The sequence below is a fragment of the Dipodomys spectabilis genome, unplaced genomic scaffold (genome assembly GCF_019054845.1).
Source record: "Dipodomys spectabilis isolate Male_0828 unplaced genomic scaffold, ASM1905484v1 ptg000043l, whole genome shotgun sequence".
In the NCBI taxonomy this organism is placed as follows: Eukaryota; Metazoa; Chordata; class Mammalia; order Rodentia; family Heteromyidae; genus Dipodomys; species Dipodomys spectabilis.
In genome coordinates this window covers 28,142,094-28,156,268 of record NW_024870720.1, presented here as the reverse complement: position 1 = coordinate 28,156,268, position 14,175 = coordinate 28,142,094, and the positions used below count along the sequence as shown (strand labels likewise).

Sequence of the window (14,175 nt, the reverse complement as noted above, 5' to 3'; positions counted from 1 at the left end):
ATTAATAAAAAGGGAATGAGTAGTATGTTAGAGTAGGTAGAGAGGGGATCCTTTTTTTTTTTTTTCTCTTTTAATTTATATATATTTTTATTGTAAAGATCCTGTACAGAGGGGTTACAGTACATGAGCAAGGTGATGAGTCCATTGGGGAGCCTCATTTTTTGTGGTATCATTTGAGAGGTTAAAATACAAGCTAAGAACGTGAATTGCAGAAAGAATTCCTAGTCCACAGGGCGGGGGTGGGGGGGGGATGGGGTGGTAATCACTGCTTTTACTCGCACTTTCTCTCCCCACTCCTGTCTTTCTCTCTTTTTATGGTACTAGTGTTTGAATCAGGGCCTTATGTTTGATCCCTAGCCCTGTCCCTTTTCTTGCAGATTTTTTTTTTATACTACTGAATTTATTATGTGTTTCATTTGGATTTTTTTAAAAGTAGGGTTGGCTATTCCTGATTGATTAAGGTCTGTTAAAAGGGTTATTTATGATGTTCTAGGGAGGTTTTCCCCTCCGTCTATTTTCTTTGTAATTAAAATAAAATACTATGTTCTTTTTAATAATGCTTCTTATATTAGGTAGAAATCCCTTCTAAGGACCTTTTTATTTAGTGCTGTCTTGCATGGTAGATTGATGGCAAACCTAAAGGTATTTTTTCAGCGTACATATGTGCTGTAGCTTTTTTGGGATTTTTTTTTTTTATGTTTGTTTTAATAACGGTAGAAAAATACCCATTTATCTCTGATCTTTTATAATTTTTAAAGACTTGTTTCATTTTGCTACATTTATCCCCAAAAACCTTGTCTCAGTTTCTTCCTTTCTATTTTTCTCATTATTTACACTGATATATTTGGGTTTGGATTTAAGTCTTTCTTGGGTTCTGATAGTTTTTTTCTCCTAGGAGGTAATGTGCTCATAATTCAAACTTTTATTTGCTTATGGACTATCATCCTTTTATTATTAAAATTTAGATTCTTTTAGCTTCATGAACCAAGATCATAGCTTTGTTATAAACTTTACTATAATTTGAAATTTTGTTTTTTGTTGAAATGTGTGTGTATATGTGTGTGTGTATGTATGTGTACGTGTACATGTGTACGTACTTCAGTCCTGGGGCTTGAACTCTGGGCCTGGGCTCTGTTGCTGAGCTCTGTTGCTCAAGGCTAATAGTGCTCTACTACTTGAGCCACAGCTCCACTTCTGGCTTTTTTGGTAGATTAATGGAGAAGAGTCTTATGGACTTTCCTGATCAGACTGGCTTTGAATTAAGATCCTCAGATCTTAACTTTTTGAGTAGGATTACAGGCATGAGCTACTGGCACTCAGCTTAAGTTTTTAAAATAAAATTTAAAAACTGTATTTCTTTATGTTATTAAGCTTGGTTTTAGTATAAATTTTGGTTCTATTTCTGAGCCTTCTGTATCCAAAATGACTTTTCTTCATTTTCTTAGATAGGTGTTGGGAAAGATTCATATGTTTATCACATTGTTAGGTGCATAAATCAGACATTTACACATTTTCATTTCTTAATAAAATGTCCCTTTTTAAATTCTTTCTCAGTTGATATTAGTAACACATCATTGGAATTGATTTTATTATCTTTATTTGTGCAAAAGAGATACCATCAATAAAACACCCCTTGTCTCTATTTTTAATCTTAAAAAACAAAAGATTTAGGTTTCTTTCTTATAATAGCATATACTTGATTGTTTTTTGCTCTTTGGAGAAAAGTATGTCTTTTTTTTTGTCGGTCATGGGGCTTGAACTCTGGGCCTGAGCACTGTCCCTCAGCCAAGGCTAGTGCTCTACCACTTGAGCTACAGTGCCATTTCTGGTTTTCTGGTGGTTTATTGGAGATACGAGTTTCATGGACTTTCCTGCCCAGGCTGGGTTTGAACCCCGATCCTCAGATCTCAGCCTCCTGAATAGCTAGGATTATAGGTGTGAGCCATCGGTGCCCAGCTAGTGTGTCATTTTTTACTAAAAAGTTTTATACACTTTCGTACTGTCATGTAGGCTTTTAAAAATATTAACAATGAGTATTACAGTGAATATATTGTATTGATGATCTCCACACCTACTTCCCTTGCTTGTGAAACAGCTATATTTTGTTCTGGGTCAGGGCTATGTATGTGTTCTTTTCCTTCCCAATTTGGGAATTAATTTATCTTATCTGAGTTTTCTTCAGTTACTGAATTGAGTTAAACAGCCTTTGTTACTTAAGTACTCTTGTCCCTCAGAATATCAGCTTTGGTATTATTTCAACTCCAGCTTTTGTAGTTTAAAAAGCCAATGTTTTTTAAAAATGTTACAGTGTATGTCTACTTTTCTAATTTTAAGGAATTGTTAACAAATATTTGCAGTGTTAAAGGCCATATTTTACATTTTTGGTTTCTGTATTAAGAGCAGCTTAGTGTTGGCGATTCCAAGAATACCCTTTTCTTGTGTTCATTTCTATTTTTAAAGGAATATTTTCAGTAGGGATAAACTAGTGGTATTTCACAAAATTTTGCTTTTGAAAACAAATATCTTCAGTCATGTTCTCTTTAGTTTTATTTACTTAAATCTCAATACCATGCAGGAAAGTCTGTGAGACATTTATCTCCAGTAAACCATCAGAAAGCCAGAGGTGGAGCTGTGGCTTGAGTGGCAAGCACTAGCTTTAAGTGAAAAAGCTCAGGCACAGTGTGCCCAGGGCTGGCGTATATGTGCTCACACACACATGTGCACACAAATTTTTTTAAATTAAGTATGACAACCTTTGCTTGAAGAAGAGAGCTTCTTTTCCTAGAGCAAGTGTGTAGAATTATGTATTGTTCTAGAAAAAAATTAGTCAAAGATTCAATTAACATTCTGAAAACATACCTTATAATGTGAACTGCTATTAGTATGAAAAACTTGAAGTATTTGAAACATATAGTAAGAGAAGTAAAATATGCCCCTTAGATATACTGGGTTACATGAGCCATATTAATTAATTTCACTTGTTTACAAAAAAAGTTTTAAATCATGTATGTGGGTTTCATTTCCTTCTCTGATATTACTTCCTTTCCTGTTTTGAAAACAGGGTCTCTGTAACACAGCATAGTTTGGGCTGAAGTAACAATTCTCTTCCTCCAATGCCTTCTTAAGTGCTGAAATTACACCCATATACTACTATGCCCAACTCATTCTATTTCTTTTTGTTGTTGGTGATGGTGGTGGTTATGGGGCTTGAATTCTGGGCCTGAGCACTATACCAGTTGAGCCATAGTGCCACTTCCGGTTTTCTGGTGGTTAATTGGAGATAAGAGTTTAATGGACTTTTCTTGTCCTGGCTGGCTTTGAATCATGATCCTCAAATCTCAGCCTTCTGAGTAGCTAGGACTACAGGTGTGAGCCACTGGTGCCTAGCTTGCACTTTCAATCTTAAACAGTGAGTTTAACTAGTGACAACCTGATATAGTTAAATGAAGAATTTAAAGTTAGCTTTACTAAGGTGTTGTGAAAGTTTAAGGTCTTATTACTTTTAACAGTGAATTTTCTAGTAGAAAGTATTCATTAAGTAGTCTTTGTGCTGGATATTTAGAAATTTACCACATTTCTTATTTGTACAGTAAATTTAACCTATGATTTCTAAGGGTCTTAAATTTATCTTCTTTTGCTCTTGAAATTTGATAATTGGTTATACTGTGCAGTCCAGAAGTGGAGTTGTGGCTCAAGTAATAGGACACCAGCTTTCAGCAGAGAAACCAAACTTTCAAACTGAAGTTTGAAAAAAAAAATTTTCAACTGATTTAAGCAGAACATCCTAAATAATTCAAATGTCACTTGTTATTCTTGAAATGCTTATGACTTTATTTTTACCTTGAGAATAAACCTATAACAAATCTCTTTGAAAGTCATTTATACATGTAAGCTACAGAAAATATTTAAAGGGCTAGGCATATAGCTAAGAGGCAGAGTGCTGGTCTCACATGCAGCAAAATCCTGGGTTTCAGCCTCATAACTATAAAGAAAAAATAGTTTAAATTTCTTTTGGGGGGGGGGGTCCGGTCATGGGGTCTGAACTCGGCCTGGGCGCTGTCCCGCAGCTCTTCAGCTCAAGGCTAGCGCTCTACCACTTGAGCTACAGCGCCACTTCTGGCTTTTTTCTGTTTGCTTATGTGGTGCTGAGGAATCGAACCCAGGGCCTCATGCATGCAAGGCAAGCGCTCTTACCACTGAGCCACCTTCCCAGCCCCCAAAATAGTTTAAATTTCTTATTCAGACCATTTAGGATGTCTACATCCAGAACTTTGTTGTGCTTCAAAATGATTTTTTCTATAGAAATTGTAATAACAGGGGGCTGGAAATATGGCTTTAGTGGTAGAGTATTTACCTAGCATGCATGAAAACCTGGGTTCTGTTCCTCAGTACTACATAAACAGAAAAGGCCAGAAGTAGTGCTATGGCTCTAATGGTAGCAAAAAGAATCTTAGGGACAGTGAGTACCAGGCCCTGAGTTCACATCCCATGACTGGTAGGGGAAAAACAGAAATTGTAATAACAAAATTAAGTGGGTAATGCATTTCGGTTTTAATTGGAAGTACTTTGGGATGTGGTAAGAGTTTACTGGTTATTTTATTTTATTTTATTTGCTGGTCCTGGGACTTGAATTCTGTCCTGAGCTGCTTTTGCTCAAGGGTAGCACTCTTCTACCACTTGAGCCACAGCTCCACTTCAGGCTTTTTTGAGTAGTTTATTGGAGATGAGAGTCTCTGCCCAAGCTCACTTCAAACCATGATCCTCAGATCCCAGCCTCCTGAGTAGCTAGGATTACAGGTGTGAACCAACAGCGACAAGCTTAAAACATTATTTTTGAAGGCTTATAAAATTTCATCTCCCTATGTCAGTCTTTCCCCATTCTCTATTTGCATCAAACTGTATTTATATTAAGTATTTCTTGTTGTAGCTGTAGAGCTCAAACCCTTGGCTTGCATTCTAGGAAAGCACTATCACGGGGCTACACTCCTAACCCTCCAGTTGGGAAAAGGATAACTGGTGTTAAAGGAGTTCTTTTTTACTTCCTCTCTGAATTTATATAGCTACTTTAGCCCTTTTTATTAGCTCACATACTTTTATACTCCATTTGTATGCATTCATTAAAGAAAGAACTTTATGGATTATAAGGCTACTTTTTAAATATAAACTGTATTCTGCCAAGTAGTAAACTATTTTTGTACTTAAAATGTTTGCAGTAAATATGATAAATAAATCTGTGAAGAGCTCTTTCCCAGCTCTCTCTTCTCATTCCCAGCTCTTTTTCCCAGCTCTCTCTCTCTTTCCCAGCTCTTTCCCCCGCACCCCAAAAAAAGAAAAACAGAAAAAGAAATCTGTGAAGATAACCTTTTTTTTTTCCATCTGCTACCTAATGTAAAATTTTTCAAGGTCTTCTGTGACTTCTTTAAAATATATCTTTAAATGATATTTGTTATGGTTAACCTTCTTGATACATCAAGGCCTTAGAGAATTTAAAAGAGAAGAATCTCATAAATATAGTTAATCTAGTAAATTTTGACTTCTTTTCAGAGACACTTGAGAAAGTGTTATTAGATGTACATCAGTAATTCTAAGTCCTTGTTTTCTTGGAGTATTGAAAACATTTATGTGTTGAAAAACGCATGCAGAAAGGTTTAGCGATGTTTGAGAAATGTTTGATTAGTTTACACTAGAGGCAACAAAAGTAGTATTCATATCTGTAACTTCATATCCTAATAGTGTCTTTGAAATTACCTCCTTCATTTATCTCCAACTGAGGGTAAGGAAGGGAGAAATAATTCTCTTTGTATTCTTTTCCTGTCTCATTAATTACCCTCTTTCTTTGAAGTTCCCTTTATAGATGTCATAGTCATTAGGGTATACTATATTTTTCTAAGCTATTGAGTTGTGCATATTGCATATTGTAAGAATGGTGAATTTAAAATGAGCTTGCCAACATTCTGGAAACCTATTAAATTTTATTTTGTTGTGCTGCTGAACAACGAACATTTTTATTTGACATATTTATGAAGTATAGTGTGGCAGTTCAGTAAGTATCCATAATATATTATGATCAGATCAGGATAACTTACATCCATCACATCAAACATTAATTCTTGTGTTTGAAATCTCAGGGTCATCCTCTTCTAGTCTGAAATATAGTACTAATTTTCAGCCATAGTTGTCTTATACAGTATAGAACATTAAACATTATTCATTTCTGTAACTGTTTCTGTCTTTTCTGTGGAGAAATTTAGTAAGAAACTATTATTGGCTTGGAAAGAAAATAGAGGATTTGATCACTATATATGCATATATGGAAATACAATAAAGCAATTTAGTACAATTAATATATACCAATTAAAAAAGGAAAAGAAAATAAATGTTTCTATACTTTAAAGATTAAAGTTTAACTTCTTTAGTAAGTCTTTACGAGGCTCAGTGATAATGCAATGTAGCATAGAGGATTTAATGTTAGAAAATAACTTGTAATTGAAAATTAATGCCTCTGTGATTAACTTTTCATTTGACTTTTCATGACTTTTTTTCTGTCACAGAAAATTATACTTCTCTTCCAGTACCATATTCCTTCTTCCATGTGTCTATATGAACACATTGAGCACCCTTGATTTCATTTCTTCTGCAACTTTGTTCGTTTTGCGCTGTATATGTACATATTTGTGGTTGTTGTCGGTCGTGGGTCTTGAACTCTGGGCCTTGGCCCTATCCCTCAGCTCTTCAGCTCAATGCGAGCATTCTACTACTTGAACCACAGCACCACTTCTGGTTTTCTGGTAGTAAATTGGAGATAAGAGTCTCAATGAGTTTCCTGCTTGGGCTGGCTTTAAACCTTGATCCGTAGATGTGAGCTTCCTGAGTAGCTAGGATTACAGGTGTGAGCTACTGATGCCCAGCTTGTTTTATATTTATGTTAGTATTTTTTCCCTTTTGTGTGTGTGCATGTGTGTGTGTATGGTGATTCTAAGGATGAAACACAGCCACTGTATTGCTTGTGGTGTACCTATACCCTAAGCCTATACCCTTGATTTCTACCTTTGATTAATATTTACTTTTCACGTGTTATATTTTTCTGTGTTTATGTTTTTGTTTTTTAAATTTTCTTTTTGTATTCTTTCATTGGATTGGACAACAGCATTTTTTATAAAGTCATTTTAGATTATGTTTCAAAACAGGCTTTTTTTTCTGCTACAACCTGAATCAGATGATTCCTAAGTCAGTTTCCTAAAATATAACTTTATTATTTGACATTCCTAAATTGTAATACTTCAACTAGTTAGCTGTATGATTCTTTTTTGATTGATTGTAGTTAATGTAATTCAGAATTTTATGAAAACTTCTAGATGTTTACAAATACTATTTTCAGAGTGTTCTGTTTCTATTTGAAAACTTATTTACTAGATAGCTTACTTTCAAGGTAAAACAATATACTTTTTTCTTGTTTGTTTTGTACTAATCGTGAACTTGACATGGGCTCAGCTTTTTTGCTCAAGGCTAGCATTCTGTTACTTGAGCCACAGATGTACTTCAGGCATTTTGATGATTAATTGGAAATAGTGTTATGAGTCTTGTGAACTTTCCTGCCCAGGCTGCCTTCGAACTATGATTCTCAGATCTCAGTCTCAAGTACTATAGCTCACTCACAGGAGTGAGCCATGGGCATGAAAAAATGATATAATTTTAATGTTATGAATTTACTGGTAATGCCAATGAAGATCGTTACTTGAGCCCAAGATTTTGATAGACTTGGCAGCATAGTAAAACTCTGTTTCAAAAGCAAACAAATATCTTATATTTGTGAATTGTATTTCTTTTTCTTAAATTTTTTAATTACTTTATTTTTTATTGTGAAAATACTGTACAAAGGAGTTACAATTACATGGGCAAGATAATGAGTACATTTCTTATCAAGCATTGTAGTCTTTTCCTTTGTTTCCCTTTCCCATCCCTTCCCATCCTCCCCCTGCCCCCCCACCCAATCCTCCCACTCCCCCCTCCCCCACCACCAAAGTTGTAAAGTTCGTTTTGGACATAACGACTTGTAGTGATATTTTATATAGTATCAACTGTATATCAACAAAAAGATACATTTTGGGGACTGGGAAGGTGGCTCAATGGTAGAGCACTTGCCTTGCATGCATGAGGCCCTGGGTTCCATTCCTCAGCACCACATAAGCAAAAAGAAAAAAGCTGGAAGTGGCGCTGTGACTCAAGTGGTAGAGCACTAGCCTTGAGCTGAATAGCTGAGGGACAGCGCCCAGGCCCCCACGACTGGACCCCCCCCCCCCCCAAAAAAAAAGATACATTTTGATATCTCCTTGCCAGTATCATTGTAACAGGGAATGGCACAACAGAAATTTTCCCTATTAGAAGTTAGTTTTCTCATTCTGTAAAGTTCTTTTAATTGAATTTGTTTATTTATGGTAATTCTTCTGAATATATAATCTACAGGTCCCTCAAGATCAGAAATATCATTTGAGAGAGAGAGAGAGAGAGAGTATTAGGGTGTTCAAGAGAACAAAACTTTTCATCATTAACCTAAGAAGTTATTGGCCAGTTGTACTGTGTTAACACTTGCACTGACATTTTTGGTCTCTTTGAGCTTTTGCACCAAAATATGCAAAATATACTAGTATTACTGTATTCCTTATTGTCATGCAATTATATTTAAAGAAACAAGCAAGCAAAAACTAGTGTACTTTTAAGAATACCCTTGGTGAAGTAAATAAAAAAGTATAATTTTATAAATGCTCTTAACAATCACTATGTGGTGAGCCAGTCTGTTGTTGGTTTTTTTTTTGGGGGGGGGGCGTTGGTTGTTTTTGTTTTGTTTTGTTTTTTTGTCTGTTGTGAACTGTGGGCCTGGGCACTATGCCAGAGCTCTTCAGATCAAGGCTAGTGGTCCACACTTGAGCCACGGCACCACTTCCGGAAGTCTCATGGAGTTTCCTGCCTGGGCTGGCTTTGAACTGCAATCCTCAGGTCTCAGCTTCCCAAGTAGCTAGGATTACAGGCATGAGCCACTGCTGCTGCCCAGCTCAGCCAGCCATTTTAATGGACTATGTATTGCAATGATAAAATTAAGCTCCCAAGAATTTTATAATTTGTAATTGTTGGGGACTAACATCTAGTGCTTAGGGACTTTTCTGAAGAAAGCAGTGACAATGTTATGGAATGTGGTTTTTTATTATCAAGGTGATGTATAGAGGGGTTACAGTTACCTAAGTACAATAATAAGTACATTTCCTGTTAAACTTGTTAACCCTTCCCTCATCCTTCTCCTACTTCTCTCCCCCACCCCACCCCCCATGGACTGTGGATTTATTGGCAACTGTAACTCAGTTTCTAAAGTTCTTAGGTGATGTCTTAGAGAGAACAGTACTTTAGCAATGAATAAAAAGGTTATGGATCCTGGCGCCAGTGGCACTTACCTGTAATCCTAGCTATTCCAGAGGCTGAGATCTGAGGATCATAGTTCATAGCTAGCCAGGCAACAAAGTCCGTGAGATTATTATGTCCAATAAAGCTACCAAAAAACCAGAAGTGGAGTTGTGGTTCAAGTGACAGAGTGTTAGCATTGAGTATAAAAAGGTCAAGGACAGCGCTCGGGCTTGGAGTTCAAGCCCCAGGGCGGGCGCGCACGCGCGCGCGCGCGCGCGCACACACACACACACACACACACACACACACACAAAGATGAAAGTAAAATGTTTAGAAACTACTCACAGAGTGTTAGAGGAAGGAAGACTGCTGATATAAGTTGTCTATTAAAATAATTTGTTTCATAACCTACCAACTTTCTAACCTCATATATACCTTTCATAGCCACATTACCATGGAAAAGAATATATACATTTTATCTTAAAAAATGAAACTGCAGTTAATGAGTTCTTAAATTTTTGTACAAATTTAATTTTTTTCATTAAATAATAGCCTAGACACTTTGAATTTATTTAGGGTTGCCATTGTATTTATCATTAGTAATAATCATGTTCAATTATTTTTTCTTTCTCCTTTTTTTTCCCCCTTTTTCATTTCCCCTTTCTTTCCTTTCTTCTTTCCTTTTTTTGTTCTTTTTTTTTTCCCCCCTTCAAATTGTGTTTTAGGTGGAGTCTTTCATTTTGGATCAGGATGATTTGGAAAATCCAATGCTGGAAACAGCTTCCAAGTTGCTCTTGTCTGGTACTGCTGATGGCGCAGACCTCAGGACAGTAGATCCAGAAACACAAGCTAGACTAGAAGCTTTACTCGAAGCTGCAGGTACGTCTGTAAACTCTGTAGTAATGAACTGTATGGAAATCTAGTGTCTTGTTACTCATAATGTGTGATCTTATATATTTGGTATGATACTATTCAAAAAAATTAGTTCTTTTCTATAGAATTCCAAGGGAATATTTTATTAAAATACATTTATTTTTTGTTACCAGAGGAAAAGCCACATTCTATTGTATAGTATATCTTAAAGGATTGCTTGCTTAGCTGAGTGTTGGTGGCCTTTAGTCCTAGCTACTTAGAAAGCTGAGATTAGGAGAAATAGAGCTCCAGGCAATCTTGGTCAAATGTTTGAAATGTCCGTTCTCAATCAATACCATGATGACTCATACTTGTCATCCCAGGATGGAAAGCCTAAAATAGGCAGATCCTGTGGTTCAGGTGCTTTCCTAGGCAAAAACAAAATTCATATCTCAAAAAAACTTGGTACCAAAAGAGTTTAATAGTTGGTCTTCTTTATTTGTGAATTCCGTAATTGTGAATTTGTGCACTAGTTAACTTATAGTTGAAATAGTTTTCATAGCTTTTCATGGTGAGGCACAGACGGAAAAATTTGAGTCATCCTATTTTTCCCTGGTAACATGATGCTCTGTCTGCGCTCCTTTTAACTCTCATACTACAGACAAATTTTCTTAAGCAGTCAGTTTAGTGCCACATTTTTCACAATTTCAAGCTTTTTGCTAGTGATTTCAATGTTTGTAACTCTACAGAGTTTAGTGGTACAGTGCTTGTCTGGTAGCATATCTCCTGGAAATCAATCCCAGCACCACAAGAAAAGATAATAACCCCCAAACATGCTGAAAATATTCTGGTGCTTTTCAGTATGGGAAGGCTTTAGTGGGCTTTACTAGGGAAGCATATGTTAGGGGAACATTCAGGAATGAGGTATGGTGCCTTTGTATAGTTAGAGACTTGTGAGTTCAACTAATCCACTAGGATATATTAAGAAATCTAAACAGACACATATGAAACAAAGTTGTTTACTAATGAAATGTGACCAGAGGCTTGCAGTAACATAAGGGAATGGTGGTTTATTATTTACTAATTCAGCAATTTCATAGAATATAACTGCCATGGATACCAATAATTAATTGTATATAGCTGGAGAGTTGGCTCAGTGGTAAAGTTTTTGCCTTGCATGCATGAGGCCATTGATTGAATTCCTCAGTACCACATAAGCAGAAAAAAGCCGTAAGTGGCACTGTGGCTCAAGTGGTAGAGCTCTTAGCTCTTGCCTTGAGCTGAAGAGCTGAGGGACAGTACCCAGGCCCAGAGTTCAGCCCCCACCATCGACCAAAAAAAAAAATGTATACAATCCTCTCTTGTACCCCTAATTTTTGATATAGACTCCTTTTGGAAACTTGCATAGTGAATCATTAAATGTTTTTGGAGTGGATTATATGTATCCCCATAGGAACAGTGTTTTACATCTTGATTAAACATATAATCACTTCTCCCTACTTCACTATTTCTGTTTCACCTCTCTCCCCTTTTCATTTTCTTTCTTTCTTTCTTTTTCTTTCTCTCTCTCTCTCTCCCTCTCCCTTTCCCCCTCCTTCATATTTTTCTTTCATTCTTTTCACTCCTTTCTCTTCCTTTCCCTTCCCTTCCCAGTCCTGGGACTTGAACTCAAGGGCCTGAGCTCTGTCCCTGAGCCTCTCTGTACTCAAAATTAGTGCTCTACCACTTGAACCACACTGCCACTTCCAGCTTTTTCTAAGTAGTTTATTGGAGATGAGAGTCTCACAGACTTTGAACAGGCTTCAAACTGTGATCCTCAGATCTCAGCCTTCTTAGTAGCTAGGATTACAGGTGTGAGCACCTGACTTCATTTTCTTTTCTTTTCCTTTTTTACTGAAAAATTTTACACAACAGTTTAGAATGGAGTCCCCTATCCCACCTGTGTCTTGCTCCCTAATTGTCCCTCTCTGCCTAAGTTCCCCATTCTCTCCTTCCCTGTTTCTGGTCTTTAAAGCTGTCGCCATCTCAGGGTCAGACCAACCTTCTCTCCTTTAACCAGCCTATCCTTCCTGACAGCAGGGCTGAAGGAAAGGAGTAATGGATGGAGGAGGGGACGGGACCAAGAAAAAAAGGTTCACTCACATGTTGGTTGGGGAGAGAATGAGGTCAGCTGCACTGAGGAGCAGATGGAGGGGGCAGTAAGGACTTGGTTTGTCACAGATTCCAGCAAGAATTTGAAAGCAACAAAAGACAAAAGCCCAGAGGTTCCTGGGTTTGGTCCTTTGCAGAAAAGATGTCCTGGTGGGTGGGTGGGGGTGAGGAAGCTGGCTTAGTAGTAGATTACTTGCCTAGCATAGCATGCATGAAGCCCTGCATATGATTCCTCAGTGCCAAAAAATAGGATGTTGGGAAGGATTTTCAGTGGATTCTAGGAAGCAAATGAATCCTCATGTGCTGTGTGGCTTTCTGTGTAATGTTAGTGCCAAACTTAAGTAGGAGTGGAGTGCTGTCATTCACTAACACCTAGATCCAGAGACCCTGGTCTCGAGTCCCAGAACTTTGCCTCAAATTTCCTTTTTCCCACTTCTTCTCATAGAAAAGTTCTTTTCTGGCCCTACTCCCTACCTGGTCTAGTTCCTCTTGGAACAACCATATGCTCCAAATGCTAGCCACTTGGACCCTGAGCCCTGTAGGCAGATGCTCCCAATGAGGCATAGAGAGGTTCCCAGATACAGCCATGGACTCTATTGCCTAGTCCTCACAGAACAATCTCATGTCCCTATCCCAGCCCTTTGCAGCTCTGTACACAGTTTTAAGCTTGGCAAAAGATGAAGATAATATTGTAAAATATAAAAGCTTAACTGTTAAAAAAAAAAAAGGAAGTTTAGAATGGCATGACTCTTTATGTTCACTATCTACCTCCAGTAGATATCAATGTAATTTTTTTTAAATTTTTGAGATAATTTCTTGCTATGTATTCCCACATGGCCTTGAACTAAAAATTCTGCCTCTGTCTCATAAGTTTGAGGGTTAACAGCTAGGATTATAGGCTTGCAGCACCAGGCCTGGCTTTGTACTGTTTTATTTTTTTCTCAGAAGTGATTTATTTGAATCAAGATCCAAACAAGGTTCGCATACTTAAAAATGTTATTTTTCTTTGTGTATTTTAATCATAGTAGTTCCTCCTCTCGTTTTTTGTTGAGGAAACACTCATTTGTTCCCACATTGTGATTTTGCTATTGTACTTCTGTGTGCTGTAGCTTTTAGAAATTACAATGCTGCTGCAGACCATACTACTTTACTTTTTGCAAGAATAGTCACTTGTGCTGTGAATTTCCTTATGTATCATTAGGTGCTATTTCTTTGTTGATTGTTTTGTGAAGAGATTGAGCAATGTTTAGGTATGTAATGTCCTTCTTGATAAAGGATGTGTAGGAGGCAAGTGTTTTGAGAAATTATCTGAAAATAAAGTCTCTCTGTCTCCATGCTTGATAGTTTGATCATGTGTAGACTCCAGACATCATTGTCCTTTAGAATTGGAAATTCCCTCATTGATTTTTTTTTTAAAATCTCTACCACTTTTCACTATTCCTCCCTCCTAAGAGTTCTGACATATATACATACATATATATGTATACGCATATGTATACATATACGTGTGTATCTGTGTGTGTCTGTGTGTGTGCCTGCGCGTGTGTCTGTCCTAGGGCTTGAACTCTAGGCCTGAGCTTTGTCCCTGAGCTGTTGAGCTCAAGCCAAGCACTCTACCACCTGAGGCACAGTGCTACTTCCAGTTTTCTGGTGGTTAGTTGGAGGTAAGAGCCTCATGACTTTCCTGCCCGGGCTGACTTTGAACCATGATCCTCAGATCTCAGCCTCCTCAGTAGCTAGGATTATAGGAGTGAGCTACCGGTGCCCGGCTGGGCAGTC

The 14,175-nt window shown here is 37.2% G+C and overlaps 1 protein-coding gene across 2 annotated transcripts in view; it reads left to right on the top strand.

The window, feature by feature from the left end:
• Window positions 1-14,175, top strand: part of Ankrd17 (ankyrin repeat domain 17) — a 139,216-nt gene that overhangs the window by 45,012 nt on the left and 80,029 nt on the right. For both annotated transcript variants that reach the window (XM_042678388.1, XM_042678389.1), the window contains exon 2: window positions 10,119-10,272. In XM_042678388.1, coding sequence (XP_042534322.1) covers window positions 10,119-10,272 — 154 coding nt within the window. The remainder of the gene's footprint in view (window positions 1-10,118; window positions 10,273-14,175) is intronic.